Source organism: Myotis davidii, unplaced genomic scaffold (genome assembly GCF_000327345.1).
Source record: "Myotis davidii unplaced genomic scaffold, ASM32734v1 scaffold217, whole genome shotgun sequence".
NCBI classification, from domain to species: Eukaryota; Metazoa; Chordata; class Mammalia; order Chiroptera; family Vespertilionidae; genus Myotis; species Myotis davidii.
The window spans coordinates 2,024,365-2,039,125 of NW_006290034.1; the positions used below are offsets into that span (position 1 = coordinate 2,024,365).

At 56.7% G+C, this 14,761-nt stretch overlaps 1 protein-coding gene across 1 annotated transcript in view; it reads left to right on the plus strand.

Moving 5' to 3' along the window:
- CDC14A (cell division cycle 14A) overlaps nucleotides 1–14,761 on the plus strand; it is a 64,544-nt gene that overhangs the window by 34,335 nt on the left and 15,448 nt on the right. The window contains exons 6-10 of the mRNA XM_015563512.1: nucleotides 1,092–1,158; nucleotides 1,935–1,997; nucleotides 6,551–6,638; nucleotides 9,043–9,273; nucleotides 12,781–12,919. Coding sequence (XP_015418998.1) covers nucleotides 1,092–1,158; nucleotides 1,935–1,997; nucleotides 6,551–6,638; nucleotides 9,043–9,273; nucleotides 12,781–12,919 — 588 coding nt within the window. The remainder of the gene's footprint in view (nucleotides 1–1,091; nucleotides 1,159–1,934; nucleotides 1,998–6,550; nucleotides 6,639–9,042; nucleotides 9,274–12,780; nucleotides 12,920–14,761) is intronic.

Sequence of the window (14,761 nt, forward strand, 5' to 3'; positions counted from 1 at the left end):
GGGGCTGGGCAGACGGGAGCCTCGAGGTCAAGTTGCTGGCCGTGGGCACCTTGCAGCACTGAGAGGCACAGCAGTGCCAGCTCTCGCTCACTGGCCTGAACCTGATACTGGAGTTTTAGGTTCCGAGAGCAGGTCTGCTAAGTTCTCTAAAAACCTAAATAAAGGATGAAGCGCTCGGTGTTCAGTGCAGTAGGTGCCCCTCCGCTCCGGGGCGCTCGCGGCTCCCGTGGGTCCCGAGAGGACGTCCTTCCGAGGCATGGCTGCCGTTTCCTGTGGTTTTGGGGGGCAGGTGGGGGGGGGGGGGGAGGAAGGCTGGCGTTTCCCCCATGAGCATGGCTGCTGGGTTCTGTGCCCTGCATCCCGCGCCCCCCGCCCCCCCGCCTCTCTCCCAGTGCTCGCTCCTCTCATGACGACGAACATCTTTCTTAATAAAACAGTCCAGCTTGCCTGGCTGGCTCAGGGGTTGAGCGTCGACCTATGAACCAGGAGGTCACGGTTCAATTCCCGGTCGGGGCACAGGCCTGGGTTGCAGGCTCGATCCGTAGCGTGGGGTGTGCAGGAGGCAGCCGATCCATGATTCTCTCTCCTCACTGATGTTTCTCCCTTTCCTTTCCTCTCTGAAATCAATAATATATATATATATATATAAAACCGCCCAGTTCTATTATGCCCATTCGTAATGACGGGAGTAGTGATCACATTCAGTAAGTGCCTCCTGTGTGCCGGGCGCTGTGGGAAGGACTTCTGATCTTTAAGTGTCACCCGACCACAGTCCCACGAATGTAGCTGCTACTCTCAGGTCCTTCGTCTCGCAGGTGAGAAGCCGAGACCACGGAGGCGGCGTAACTGGCCCAGGTCCCAGCAGGGCTGGGATCTGAGTCCGACCCCCGGGCCTCGGGCTCGGCCACCCGCCCCCTGGGGTACAGGGTCTCAGAAGTGCTGGGTGACGCCGTGGAGTGAGTCCCCAACCAGTCGCATCTGATGGGCCCCAGGCGCTGACCACGGCTGCCGCCGGGAGCCAGCCCAGCCCGTGCCCGCGGGCTTGGGCGTCGCACACAGACCGGCTAACGGGGGCTTTTCTGTGTTGACAGGGATGCTTCCTTCGGAAACTGCACGTACAACCTCACCATCCTCGACTGTTTGCAGGGCATCAGAAAGGTAACCCAGCTCTCCCGGCTGCGGCCACACGGTCGTTTCAAACGTGAAAAGGGAACCATGCCCCTGCCCCGTGTGCTGCGGGGAGGAGAGGGCGTCGGGGCAGAAGGCTTCCACTCCAATGATGGTCTGTAAATGGAGGCCGTGGGGCGGTCGCGGCCTGGCTGCCCTGTCGCTCCTCTCAGCAGCGGAAGGGGCGCCCTCCCATTGCAACTGTCCTGGGCAGCTGTCCCCCGTCTGTCTGCTGCGGGGCCTGGGCATCAGCGCCATCGGCCAGGTGGCGGGGGTGCGAGGCCGGGAGACAGGAGTCCGACCTCTGCTCCCCCGCTGGCCTGGAGGACGGCACGCTGGCTCTCTCTTGATGTTTATGCTTTTAATTGATTTCAGAGAGGAAGGGAGAGGGAGAGGAACGTCAGTGATGAGAGTCACTGGCCGGCTGGTCATTTCACCTGCCTTTGCCCACCCCGGTGTAGAATGGAGAGCCTAACCTGAAAGATGGGAGAATTTGGGGACATGTTTTAGCTATAACCTTGCTGGTATGTTGCATGTTGGAGACAGAAGTAATTTTACACACAAGTCACGTAAATGGCTGTGAAATGACCATCATGTAAATGACCGTCATGTTCTGAGTGTGTTGTCCCCTGTGAGACGGGCTCAGAGCACGAAGGCTGTGCGAGGAGCGGCCTCCTCCAGGCTCTGCGCATGGGCACAGGGCTGTGTGGGCACGGGGCGGCGCTGGCACAGGGCTGCCGTGGAAACTGACCCCCCTCTGCTTCCAGGGATTGCAGCACGGATTTTTCGACTTTGAGACTTTCGACGTGGATGAGTACGAACACTACGAGGTGGGTGTGGTCCGTGTTTGTGGCTGTGACCACGCGTGGGTGCCGTGGGTCCCGCGGGCGGCCGGCGAGGACAGCGCCCTGGCGTTTCCCGGGTTCTCGGTGTCTCCTCTCAGCTCCGACCGGGAGCCATCACTCCGGTTTCGGGAAATGCCGGATCTGTATATTCTGCCGTCGAATGTTTATTGACAGTTACTTTCCACCTTCCTGAGAAAAGTAATCGCACAGTTTGGTAGTGAACTTGTAAGTGACATTTATTTGAAAATCCGGGTTCTTTTGAAAACAAAACTGGACGTGTGCCTTGTAATACCTTTGCCGGCCGCGTTCTTACTCGGAAACGCGGCTGCACCTGCTCAGGGGGAAGCAAGTCCAAAGGCTCGGAGATCAGGCCCTCCCCACACCCCTCCCTCCCCCGCGCGGCCCGTCCAGGGCAAACCTGAACTAATAACTTGCCGCGGATGATTCGGAGCCAAACGGCGCGGACCCTTAATTAACCAAATGCCTCAAATATTTACTTTGCCTTAAGCTCATCAAGTGCCTGTCGTCCCAGCATACTGTGTTTACGGGACGCTCTCACTGTCAGCATTCTGTTCAGTGACAGGGACATTCAGTATTACTTCGCATTAGTTTCAGGTGTAGAGCATAGCGGTCCCAGCGGTTCTCAATCTGTGGGTTGCGGCCCCTTTGGGGGTCGAACGATCCTTTCACATCATTATATTCAATTTGTAACAATGAAATTGGGGGTCACCACCACATGAGGAACTGTATTAAAGGGTTGCGGCATTAGGAAGGTTGAGAACCACTGGGTTAGACAGTCATACGTCATAAAGAAAAAAAGACTGAGTTCCGTCTCTTTGGTTTTCAGAAGTCTTTGTGGCGCTGGTAAACCTCGCATTACATCTGTGATGGCTGTTCTTACATGTAATGTCGCATTTTCTTTAACGGGTGCCTTAGTTTGTGCTCCTGTAAGAAAAACACCATAGACCGTGTGGCTTACGCAACAAACACTGATTTCTCTCAGTTCTGGAGGCTGGAGGTCTGGGATCAGGGGCAGGGAGGCAGGGTGGAGGTGGGAGGGGGACTGGGCGTCTAGGAAGGACTAGCCCCTAGGCCATGGACGGCCCTCCTCTCCCGTGTCCTCAGGTGGTGGAAGGGGTGAGGACACTCCCTGGCCTCTCTTTTAGAAGGGCACTAACTCCATTCGTGAGGGCCCCATCCTCATGACCTGATCTCCCCCTAAAGGCCCCACCTCCTCGCACCATCACACTGGGGTTAGGTTGCAACATGAATGTCGAGGGCCTGGGACGTGCAGTCTTCAGCCATGGAGCAAAAGGAGGCGACAGTAGCACCTGTCGCGGGGGCTGCTCTGAGGCTCAGTGAGCTGCGCGCACCTAAGTGGCACCTGGCACAGAGTCACAGGTGGGTATGTACCCACTGCTGTCGTTACTGTTACTGGTCACTCCCACAGCTTCCAGACTCCGTAATGAGAGAATCATTGATTGCTTTTTAGTATTTAGTGTGAGTTAGAGTCCTTGATGGATGTTTGAGTGAAGGTTGAATGGTGCTTGTGCTGTCTTAGAAAAGACACCTGTTCATAAGGAACCAACCCTGTGGTTGTCAACCGTGGGTCTAGCGTCTCCATCTTACTGTCGAGGACACTACATTGTCCATTATAGAAAGGCTGAGTATCTCCCAGTTTGGGGCTGAGAGATGTATTTGCGGCCATCACAGCAGTGGCCCACCTCACGGGCGCAGACGTAGTTTCTAGAACTTGTGAAAATTCAAGTGCTCAAGTCCCACGGCATTTCAAATGCACCGGGCAGGTTAGCTGTTCCGAAGAAACGGGGTGAACCTCGCGGACCGAGAATTCTATGGCAACGTGATGAGAAACACCCAAATACACCCGCCCAGGAGCCCCGATGTTCCTTATCTTGGGGTGTCCTCCCGGGGAGAGCATCTGGGCCTGCCCCCGGGAGCGGAGGAGTAGGCTTTCGGCCGGAAGGGCGAACTCGCCCCACGGCCTCATCCTTGCTGAGCTGCTGCTTACCGAGTGCGTCGGGCAGGAGTCTGTGTGAGCCAGGTTCTGCGGTGTGTGTGTGTCTGTTTAATGAGAAAGCCTGGTCTGTGTTGCGTTAACTGTTCTAACGTAAATATTGACATGTGTGTACTTCACTCCGAAGGAAGCCCAATGTGCATTTTGGAAGCTTACCAAACTTGGCTTCTGTCAGCCCAGTCAGTTAACGTTCTTCCTCATTTTCTTTTACTTGGATCTGAGACCTAAATCTCTTTGCTTCTCCCATCCACCTGTCCGGGCCACTGAGTATAGTTCAGTATGTCCCATGTTTATCTCCTTGGGAAGGCGGCTGGCAAACACGCTCTTTTGGTTCTGGGAGCGAATGTGCCTTCGTGAGGCCATTGTCTTGCCCGTCTGACGGGTATGAAAGGTTACTGTTTAACCAAGGGATGTCCACGACCCAAGTAAACACAGCCCAGTGTCCTGTCCAGCCCGCTCAGCGGTCAGGGATACGGAGACAGTGAACACGGAAACCCGTTCTCTTCCACTGTTCACAGAAGATGGGTGTTCGCCTTTTGAGGGTCAGAGCCTAGGTTTAATTTTGAAAATTTAAGTAATGTTTTAAGCTTAACTCTTACGTGAGAGGGATAGTGGGGCCATTAGTTGGAGACTGTTTGTTTGTTTTTTATTTTTACTGATGTCAGAGAGAAAGAGAGAGGGATGAGAGAGAATCATGGGTCAGCTGCCTCCTGCACGCCCCCTGTAGGGATCGAGCCTACAGCCCGGGCATGTGCCTGACCGGGAATCAAACTGTGACCCCAACCATTGAGCCACACTGGCCTGGCCAGACTGTTTTATTTAAGCAAGAAAATGTTCATCCTAAAGAGTTGTAAAATGTATTTTAAATAAAATCTAATAATATCATATTGAAAATAAATTTACTTTAAATTATGTATTTTCAAAAAGAGTCATGTAGGAGATGCTTTAATCCAGTTGATGTGAACAGACAGGTATGCTTGAGATCTGGTGTGTGCGCCCCTAACAGCCACAGAGGTGGTGGGGATTTTACTTAGGGCATGCTAGAGAGAATATGTTTATTACGACGAGTTTAATGCAATTCAGACATCCATGAGGTGTCTTGTCAGGCTTCATTTGTAACTGGAGAGAAACGTCTGCATTTGAAACATGAGCCCGGTAGCGCCAAGGTCGGGTTTTCCTGGGGTGAGAGTGGGCAGAGTAAGTAACTAAGGTAGAGGTTCCCGCTTTCCCCAGGGCCCTGCTCCCACTTATTGAACAAATAGAAGCCCCGACAGACCGCGGGGTTCAGACGGTATCGTACTCAGGTGCTCCTCCTATTGACGGAGCGAGCCTTCTGTGTGGGGAGCTGTGGCCCTGGAGAGAACACTCCCTCCCCTGCCTGGTAGCTGTGCACGGAGCCCTGTGGGGCCCAGAGCCGGGGGGTGGGGGGGAGAGACTGGGGCCTCCACGCTGGGACGGGCAGTGGGGGTGGCGTTGTGGGTGGGCCAAGAAAGCAAACGTGAAGCAGCGCCAACACACCTTTTGATGCATCGCCCACATGTGTCCCAATTGCCTGCACAACCTCAGGTGCCCCCAGCCCTGCCCCAGTGGTCCCTGGGTTCAGAGGCCACAGGGAAGGGGAACGGAGGGGAGGAGGAGGAGATTATGGGCAGTGGGAGGAGGCTCGGCCCTTCCCTGGTCTTCAGCCTTTTCTCAGGCCCCCTTAGCGTGTGGGGACCAGAGGCCGAGACCTGGTGATCCCCGTCAGCCCGTGTCCTGTCGGGCTGTGCGGTATCTAAAGGCATCCTTCCAAGGGCAGATGTCAAACAGAGAGATGTCGGCGACTGTCCCGTCAGAGGGTGGGCCTCATCCAGCGCTTCTTAGCCTGCAGGATGGCTTCTTAGCCAGTGCCGAGGCCGGCCTCCCCACGCCTGGCCCCTGGGGCTGTTGGGTTTGCAGCCACGGCCAGAGGCCTTGGCGGAGTCTGGGTCGCGGTGTGACCTTGAGGGTGGACCAGGGTCTGTCCCTCCCTCCTCCTCCTCCTAAAAATCAGTGTTGACAACAGCTGCCCCACGAAAGTGTGTGCATCATAACTCTGATCAATTTGTAGATTTTAAAAAATGGCTTACAGTATGTATCCCACGTTCATGGCAAGTGCGTATATTGTCTGTTTTCTCTGATTTCCCTTTACTTATCGCTGGGACAGGCGATGTTTGTTTGGATTCCTTTCCATTGCAGAGTGGCCAGGAAACAAAATTCTTTTAAGCAAATTTAAGAACATTTTTTTTAAAGTTTTACACAGTCTAGGAAAACACTTTTCTGAAGTGGATTGAATTCATAAGTACCATTTTGTGCATCGATGCATGTTTTTATTTTAAACTGTTACGTTGTCTTTACATACGTCCAGTGAGTCTTAGAACCAGTAACATGAAAGCGACTTTCTCCGTAAGTGTTTCCTAAGTGGTGTAAGAATTATAACAAATTTTTCTTTTCTTTTCTTTTCTTTCCTCACAAAATTCTCCAGCGAGTTGAAAATGGTGACTTCAACTGGATCGTTCCGGGGAAATTCTTAGCATTTAGTGGACCGCATCCAAAAAGCAAAATTGAAAACGGTAGGTTTTTCTTTACCACCCAACAATGTGCTTCAGACCGTCTTTAATTCCTTCATTTCCTCCAATAATCCTTCCTTTCGGTGATATTCTCCGGAGAATTTCGTAATTTGGAAACGAATCGTAGTAACTCGTGTGCTCGATGCCACCCTGTAGGGGTGGAGCCGTGGCCGCTGCTGTAAGACCAGCCGATGGTCAGGGGGTCAGAGGGGCTCACTGCCCTGACCCAGGTGTCAGAGGAGACCCCGAGAAACAGGCCGTCACCCCTGAGAGACGCCTGCTCCCCTCAGGGGCTCCGGGTGCCGGGTGCCGGGTGCTGGGTGCTGGACGCAGAGTCTCAGGGCCACAGAGAGCACGTTGGGGCCGCTGTGGGGACGCGAGAGCCGCCGTGTTTGGGTTAAACGCTGGGATCGTAAATGCGTAATTTAGCGGCAGACCGCAGCATAGTTTGGATTGCAAATTTTCTAAAAACAAAACAAAACACCAAACCACCCAGAACCCCCCGGGGATAATGTTTTTCTCGTTTATGTTTTAAAAAAGGAAGAACAAAAGCAGAGAGACAGACATACAGACAGACAGACAGCAGAGGCAGGGAGTCCCACTCTCCGAAGGTCAGCCTGGCCCTTTAAGGAGAGAGCAGATGGGAGCTGGGCAGGTGGGAGCCGGCTGCACCCCTCGCTGGCTGCACCCCTCGAACCGTGTGAGCTCCTGCACCTCTCTGAGCGGGGTTCCCCCTCTATCAAAGGGGGGACAACGCGCATTGCAGGCGCGCAGTGAGGATTAGAGAGACTGTATCCAGTGCTCTGCACACGATAGGTGCTTATTAGGGAGCAGATACTCAGATTCCGTGTTTATCATGGATGAGCCTAATATTTTATGTACTTCATTGGCCTATTTTTCAGTTTTTACTTTTATTAATGACTGGTGGGCCTGGTCATTCCTCTGCTGATCTTTGGTTCCCTGACTTCTGATGAGGGAAGACATGACTGTTTAGATCTCTCTCTGCCCGCAAGTTCTGGTTTGGTTAGATCCAGGGTCCTGCCTGAGCTTCACTGATGCCAGGGCACCACCTAGCGGCTGGACGGAGAAGGGCAGCCGTGCATGGCGCGACCATCAGTCCCCAGAGCATAGATAGCACCCCAAACAGCTGTGAGAGCATTGATGGCACCCCAAACACGGTGAGAGCATTGATGATACCCTCAAACAGCGGGGAGAGCATTGATGGCGCCCCAAACAGCTGTGAGAGCATTGATGGCACCCCAAACACTGTGAGAGCATTGATGATACCCTCAAACAGCGGGGAGAGCATTGATGGCACCCCAAACAGCTGTGAGAGCATTGATGGCACCCCAAACACTGTGAGAGCATTGATGATACCCTCAAACAGCGGGGAGAGCATTGATGGCGCCCCAAACAGCTGTGAGAGCATTGATGGCACCCCAAACACTGAGAGCATTGATGGCACCCCAAACACTGTAAGAGCATTGATGACCCCCTCAAACAGCTGTGAGAGCATTGACAGCACCCCAAACACTGTGAGAGCATTGATGACACCCTCAAACAGCGGGGAGAGCATTGATGGCACCCCAAACAGCTGTTCCCAGCCATAGGATATTGCCACTGGCTTTGGGTATAGCTCACTGAAACACTTGCGGTCTGTAAGAAACCTGCTCACCAACGCTAGGAAGTGGAGACCCAACAATTAGCCTCAGGTTGGTTCTGGCCCGAAATCAGCCCCAGCGCAGCCCGGAGCCTGACTCCAGGGCGCAGCCGCCGCCGTCTCTCCTGCCCGCTGTGGGTAGGGCCGGGCCCTGTGCAGCCTCGCCAGCTGGCTGATTGCAAGGTTCATGAAGCACCTCGCGTAGCGCCTGGTCCATAGCAAGTGCTCTGCACGTCGGCTACGGTTATCCTCATTCTTGTCGTTCCTTCAGCGTCCTGTTGCCATAGTTGGTGACGTCAGTGACCTTTTCTCAAAAGAACGATGATTTGGGCCAATAAACCGACGAGGAGCACAGGTGTGACTTTCCCGATGGGAAAGCAGTTGTCCTCTGGTGCCTGTGTGAGTCACTTCTCTACATGGAAGATGGCAAATACGCTCCCACCTCTTTGCTCAAAAGTAGAAATTGTGTATCTGGGCTGTGGGTTAGCCAGGCCTGCCTCTCAGATCCGCCTGCCTCCGTGGGGTGACCTCGGCTCAGTGTGCCCCTCGGCTCGGGGGGCGGGGGGGCAGGCGGAAGAACCAACTCTGGCAAATGAAGCCCGAGAGGCACCGATCGGAATGATGCTGGGAGTCCCAGCCCCCGGGGAAGGCGGGGGAACGAGGCTTAAGAAACAGCCAGGATCCCAGGGAGAGAAAGGGGGGATCCCCAGGGGTCCCCCGCTGTGCTGACAGCCCCCTCTCCCGCAGGTTACCCCCTCCACGCCCCCGAGGCCTACTTCCCTTACTTCAAAAAGCACAACGTGACGGCCATCGTGAGGCTGAACAAGAAGATCTACGAGGCCAAGCGCTTCACGGACGCGGGCTTCGAGCACTACGACCTCTTCTTCATCGACGGCAGCACGCCCTGCGACAACATCGTGCGCAGGTTCCTGAACATCTGCGAGAACACGGAGGGGGCCATCGCCGTCCACTGCAAAGGTGCGCGCCCGCCAGGCCCCAGAGCCACTGTGTCTGAGAAAAGGGGACGCAGCCTGTTGGCACAACCCCTTCCCAGGAAAGGGTGGCTTGGATGTGGGTGCCGGTGGCGGTGTGGCCTCCGGGTCCCCTCGCTTCCCAGGCGCCTCCGTGCGGGGCCGGGGCAGCATCTGTAGGCTGGCAGGGCACTTTTATTCTAATTGTTGAAGACTTAAAAAAAATATGTTCGTATTGATTTTGAGAGAGAGAGAAAGAGAGAAGGAGCGAGAAATGGAAACATTGATGAGAGAGGAGCATTAATGGTCAGCTGCTTCCTGCACGCCCCCAACTGGGGATCGAGCCTGTGACCTGGGCATGTGCCCTGACCAGGAATGGAACCCGCAATATCTCCTTTCCTGGTCGGCGGCGCTCAGCTGCTGAGCCACGTGGCCGGGCAGGCGCCGGCACACCTGTCAGGAGGCGAGGGCTGGTTGGTCCCTCTCTCCCTCCTGGAATCGGCCACCCCTTTCCTCCCTCCCCACCCCCTGGTCTGATGCTCCCTTTCATGCTCCAGATGTCAGGCCTGCCCCGTCCGCTCCTGCCTTTCCCCACGGGCTCTGCATTGTGGAGGCGCGTGTCTTCCCAGCCCGAGGCCAGGGCACGGCAGCCCACGGGAGTCACCGGCTGTTGGCTTGTCTCTGAGTGAAGGGCAGGACTTGGTCGTGTAAAGGAATCTCTGGTCTCGGGGTGGGGGGGGGCACACTGGGGCAGGGTCCTCCGGGTTGTAGGGTTTAGCACAGAGCAGTGCAGGCCGCCCAGTGAAAGTTCAGTTTTAGGTAAACGAGAATTTTTTAATGTGTCTCAAATATGCACGGAACGTACGTGCTGTATGTTCCCTGCAGCCGTGTCCGCTGCTCGGCAAACGGCGAGAACACATGCTGGGAGCTGTGGAGGCTGGTCTGTGATTTCCCTGCGGAGGAATGGCTCTGGCCTCCCTGGGCTGGGCCCCGGCTCCCCACGTGCAGCGTCTCCGAGCGCCACTGGGGGGCGCTGCTCCCGCACCTGTGGGGTTTGGTGCTCAGGGTCTGGTCGTGTGGGGGCTGCGCTGCTGGAGCTGATGTGTTCCGGAGCTGCTCTGGCTGTGACAGTGATGGGACGCCATCGGGGCTGCTGCTATGTTTAAGATGTGAGTAGGTGGAGGTACTTTGCTGAACATGTGAGAGCAACGGAGGCTGCCTCTGCAGGGACCCGGGAGGGGGCTGAGCGGCACGCGGCCCCCATTTAGATGGGGCTCCCGCGTCTGGCCAGTCCACCCGACAGGCCCCCCCTCCCGTTTCCCGGCAGGATGGGGCCCGAGGGCAGGCCTCCCTGCCTCGTAGGGGGGTCTCTCCTTCACTCCTGGCGGATTGCTGCTCTCCCTTCCCATCAGGTCACGTTGGGGGGGCGGGTGTGCCCCGGGTGTGGCCCATTCGCAGCCTAACTGCCTCGCCCTCGCATTTTGGTCAAGATTGCCCAGCACGCCCTGGCCAGGCAGCTCGGTGGTTTGTGCGCCATCCTGATAGGCCAAGGTTGCGGGTTTGATCTGGGTTAGGGTACATTCAAGAACCCACAAACGAATACATCAATAAGTGGAACAGCAAGTCAATGCCCCCCCCCCCTCAAATAAAACAAATAAAAATAAATGGAAGGATTGCCCAGGCCCACGAAAAAGCCCCACTTCACATTTCACGTATCGGCGGAAGCTGGGAGCTCCTGGGAACAGGAAACGCTCGCAGGCTCTCTCTTAAACTACTTTTGTCTTTCCAGGATGAATTCGGCCTGGCGTCTAGCTTGGTTTTGTGGGTTTTTGTATTAGGATAATCCGCTGCAGCTTTGGTACAGCGAGTGCACTGCAGCCTGGACGTGCGCCTTGTTGCACAGAGGACTCTGCAGCGAGTCTGCGCGGCTCAGGTGGTCGCTCCGTGACTCGGTTGTGATGTCGGTGTGGGAGGCGCCATCCCGACCGGACGCCCGGGGTCAGTGTGTGGGCCGTCCCGCTCCCAGGTGGCGACACCCGGCTGAGTGTTTCATTTGCTTCCACTTGTACGCACACGTGGGAGCCTTGTACAAGGATCACACCTTCGGAGTAATTACCGCTCCGTGGCTTTCATAGCATCGGTGTCTGCGGGAGGCCCGTTAATTATTTTGACATCCGCCCTAATTAAGTCAGCTTCATTTTCTGGGAATTCAGCCGCCTCGAGCATTTAACTGAACTGCGAGGAGGAGGCAGCGAGAACAGTCTTCCGTGTCCCACGAACTTCGGTGGCTGCGGAGAGAACGGCTGTGCCACGCGCCTCCCGCAAAGTGCTGTGCAGAGCAGGGGTGGGGAACGTCCGGCCCGCGGGCCGAGTAAGACCCTCAGAATCATTGGGCCTGGCCCTGCCAAGGCATCAGGGGTGTTAATGTTTGACCAAGCAGAGCAGGCGGATGTTTACGTGGATGACGTTGTGTGGCCCCTGAGTGACGTTATAAATGTCCAGATGCCCTTAGCAGGAAAAGCTCCCCCCTCACCCCCCGCGGACAAACCAGAACCGAGTTTGCTGGGCAGGTGTGACCTGCTGTGACCGTTCAGTGTCTCCTGTTCACCTTCTGGTTGAGTGAAGAGAGGGCTGGGGACTCGTGAAATTTTCTAGCACAATCGTTTGGAACATGGCCGCACTATGCAGTCCTGACCGGCGATTGCTGAGTTCTGCAGCAAGCATGTCAAACTCAAAGGCTAACACGGGCCAAATACACAAGGCATGCGGCCCGCGGGCCGTGAGTTGGACATGCCTGTTCTGTAGGGATTTCAGGAACCGCCTGGCCCTGTAAGGCGGGCGGTGGGGCAGTCGGTAAATAGACCCCGTCCAGCTTCTCGCCCTGCGGCACCAGGAGCCCTCTCGCTAGGCCCGCTTTCACAAACCGTTCAGGCTCTTCTAGAACCTAGCGGAACGCTCCTCTCCTGTGCGATCCTGGTGAGAGTGCAAGTACGTTCTTTTTATAGATTAAATTACAAGCTTTTTGAAAGGGGGAAGCAGCTTATGTTTCAGAGGAATCTGAACACTTTCTGCACCTTTTCTTTTTGGTTGTGGGTGTGTGTGGCGAGGAGCCCCTCCCCCCGCCCCCTCCCCGGCCCAGGGAGAGGGCGTGGGGGCACTGGTGTCCCCGCAGAGGCCAGCGGAGGGGCTCTGGACGCCGACTGGGCCCTGGTCCTGCTCCGGGCCACTGGGCTGTGTTCTGTCAACATGATCTGTGGCCTTGTCAGACCTCCGCACAGACCAGGACAAATGTCTCCTCACTCCTACGTCTAAAGAAGAGCCTAGGAGGCCACATTAACGTCACTCTTTTCTAGCGCCTTGGTGCTGGGTCAGGTCCTTGGGGTCAGGAGGTGGCCCTGCTTCAGGTGCCCCCCCCCAGCCCCTCGTCTGATGAAACGGGGTCGGTAGCGTTTAAACAGGCAGTGCCGGGCAGGTGCGGGAGGGTTTGCTTCCCCGGCTCGTCCCTCTCTTGCAGCCGGCCTGGGCAGGACGGGGACGCTGATCGCCTGCTATGTCATGAAGCACTACAGGTTCACGCACGCCGAGGTCATCTCCTGGATCCGGATATGCCGGCCCGGCTCCATCATCGGGCCCCAGCAGCACTTCCTGGAAGAGTAAGTCTGTTGTCCCCACGGGCGGGGTACATCCGGGTCCCTGGTCGCCCTGCCTCCGTTTCCCCCGGACCGTGGCAGCCGGGGTGATGAACGGCTGCATCAGGCGGGAAGGCCGCGCCCCAGGAGCCTGGCGAGGGGATGGCTCCGGCCTCCTCCCGGCTCCTGTGGTCTCCGGGCCGGGCAGGCGAGAAGGAGGCGCAGAGCCACCTGCGCCCGCCTGTTCCCTGTCGTTTCCTGGGTGTGATCTGGCCTCAGTGTGATTTTCTTACGTCTTCCCATCTGGCATGTCATTCCCTTCTTTTCTGTTGTTTGCACGTCTATAAGCAGAACGGAAAACACACAAACCAAACAAAACGCAGCTGAGGTCTGTGGTGACGGTGGCGAGGTAGCTGCTCCCGGACAAGGAGGCAGCTGCGTGTGGCTGCATCTGAGGAGCTGCCTGGGCAGGAGGGAGAGCGGCTGGTCCCACCTGCCCGGACTCAGAGGAATACTGATAACCCCTCCCTCCTTCCCGTGCTCACCACTGGCTTTGGTCAAACCCCAGTCCCCAAGGGGGAGAGACTGAACCTGTAGGCGCACAACCCTTCCCGGTTTCCCCTTCACATTTTAGAAATCACCAGCCATTCGCCCATTAACGGGACGAGGAGCCCTGGCTGCTGGGGCTCGGTGGGTGAGTGTGTCTGTGCACGGAGAGGCCTGGCTGTAAGCTGTCCGTCGGCCCAGCGGCCTGTTGGCTGTCCCCCTGTCCGTCGGCCCAGCGGCCTGTTGGCTGCCCACCCCTGAGAGGGACAGTGAGCCACAGCAGGTGTCCCCCAGGGGGTCCCAGGCAGGCACGCCCGCCCGTGTGCCCAGCGGCAGGTGTGGGAGCTCGGGCTTCTGCACAGATGTGCAGACACGTGGTGTGGTCAGTCTTCTGGTCACGCCGTCGCGTTCTGTTTGGCCTGGGAATTTGCTTTGGAGCCGCTGTTGGCCTCCCGACCCCAGAACCGTGCAGAAGTGCCGTGTTCTCCTGGGCTGCCACGTGCGTGGGAATTGGTTCCGGCAGCTTCGTGTAGGCAGGACACTGAGGCACCCGTGGAGGTGTCGTCACCTGTGGCAGGTCGGGGGGATGGGCAGTGAGACCCCAGGCCCCCTGTGGGCGTGGCTGTTCGGAACGAGTCGCGTTCATCAGATTTCTCCCTTGGGGGGTTCAGAGGGGGGCACTGTGACCTCACGTTACTCAAGGAGACTGGGCTCAGCGCTGTGTCCAGTGGCTTCCCACCAGCAGGTGTGGGAGCTGGAGTCAGAGGCTAAAGAAAGAGCCTGGGACTCGGCCCCGGGCTAGAAGGGGGGCCCCGGCCGTTGCAGGACATCAGTCTCAGGCGGTGAGGACGGAAAGACATGAGAGATGAAGAGAGTGGCGTCGGCGATGATGCAGACGCATGAATAAGTAACACGCTCCTCAGGGAAGAAATGAGGGTGAAACGTCTCCTGATGGGTTTTCATCTGTCAGACCCTGAATGGGGGGCAGATGGTGCTCCTCCACGTGAGCCACGGAGCCCTGTGGGGAGGGCATTCCAGCCCCGAGACCTCAGGACGCTGCTCCTCACGCCTGCCAGGCCTCACACCACACACGCCCGGGCGTTCATTTCTGTGTCTTTTTTAAAGAATATTTTTATTGATTTCAGAGAGGAAAGGAGAGGGAGAGAGAGAGAGAAACACCCAGGATAAGAGAATCATGGATCGGCTGCCTCCCGCACGCCCCACACTGGGGACGGAGCCCGCAACCCGGGCCTGTGCCCTGACCGGGAATCGCACCGTGACCTCCTGGTTCATAGGGCGACGCTCAACCACTGAGCCACC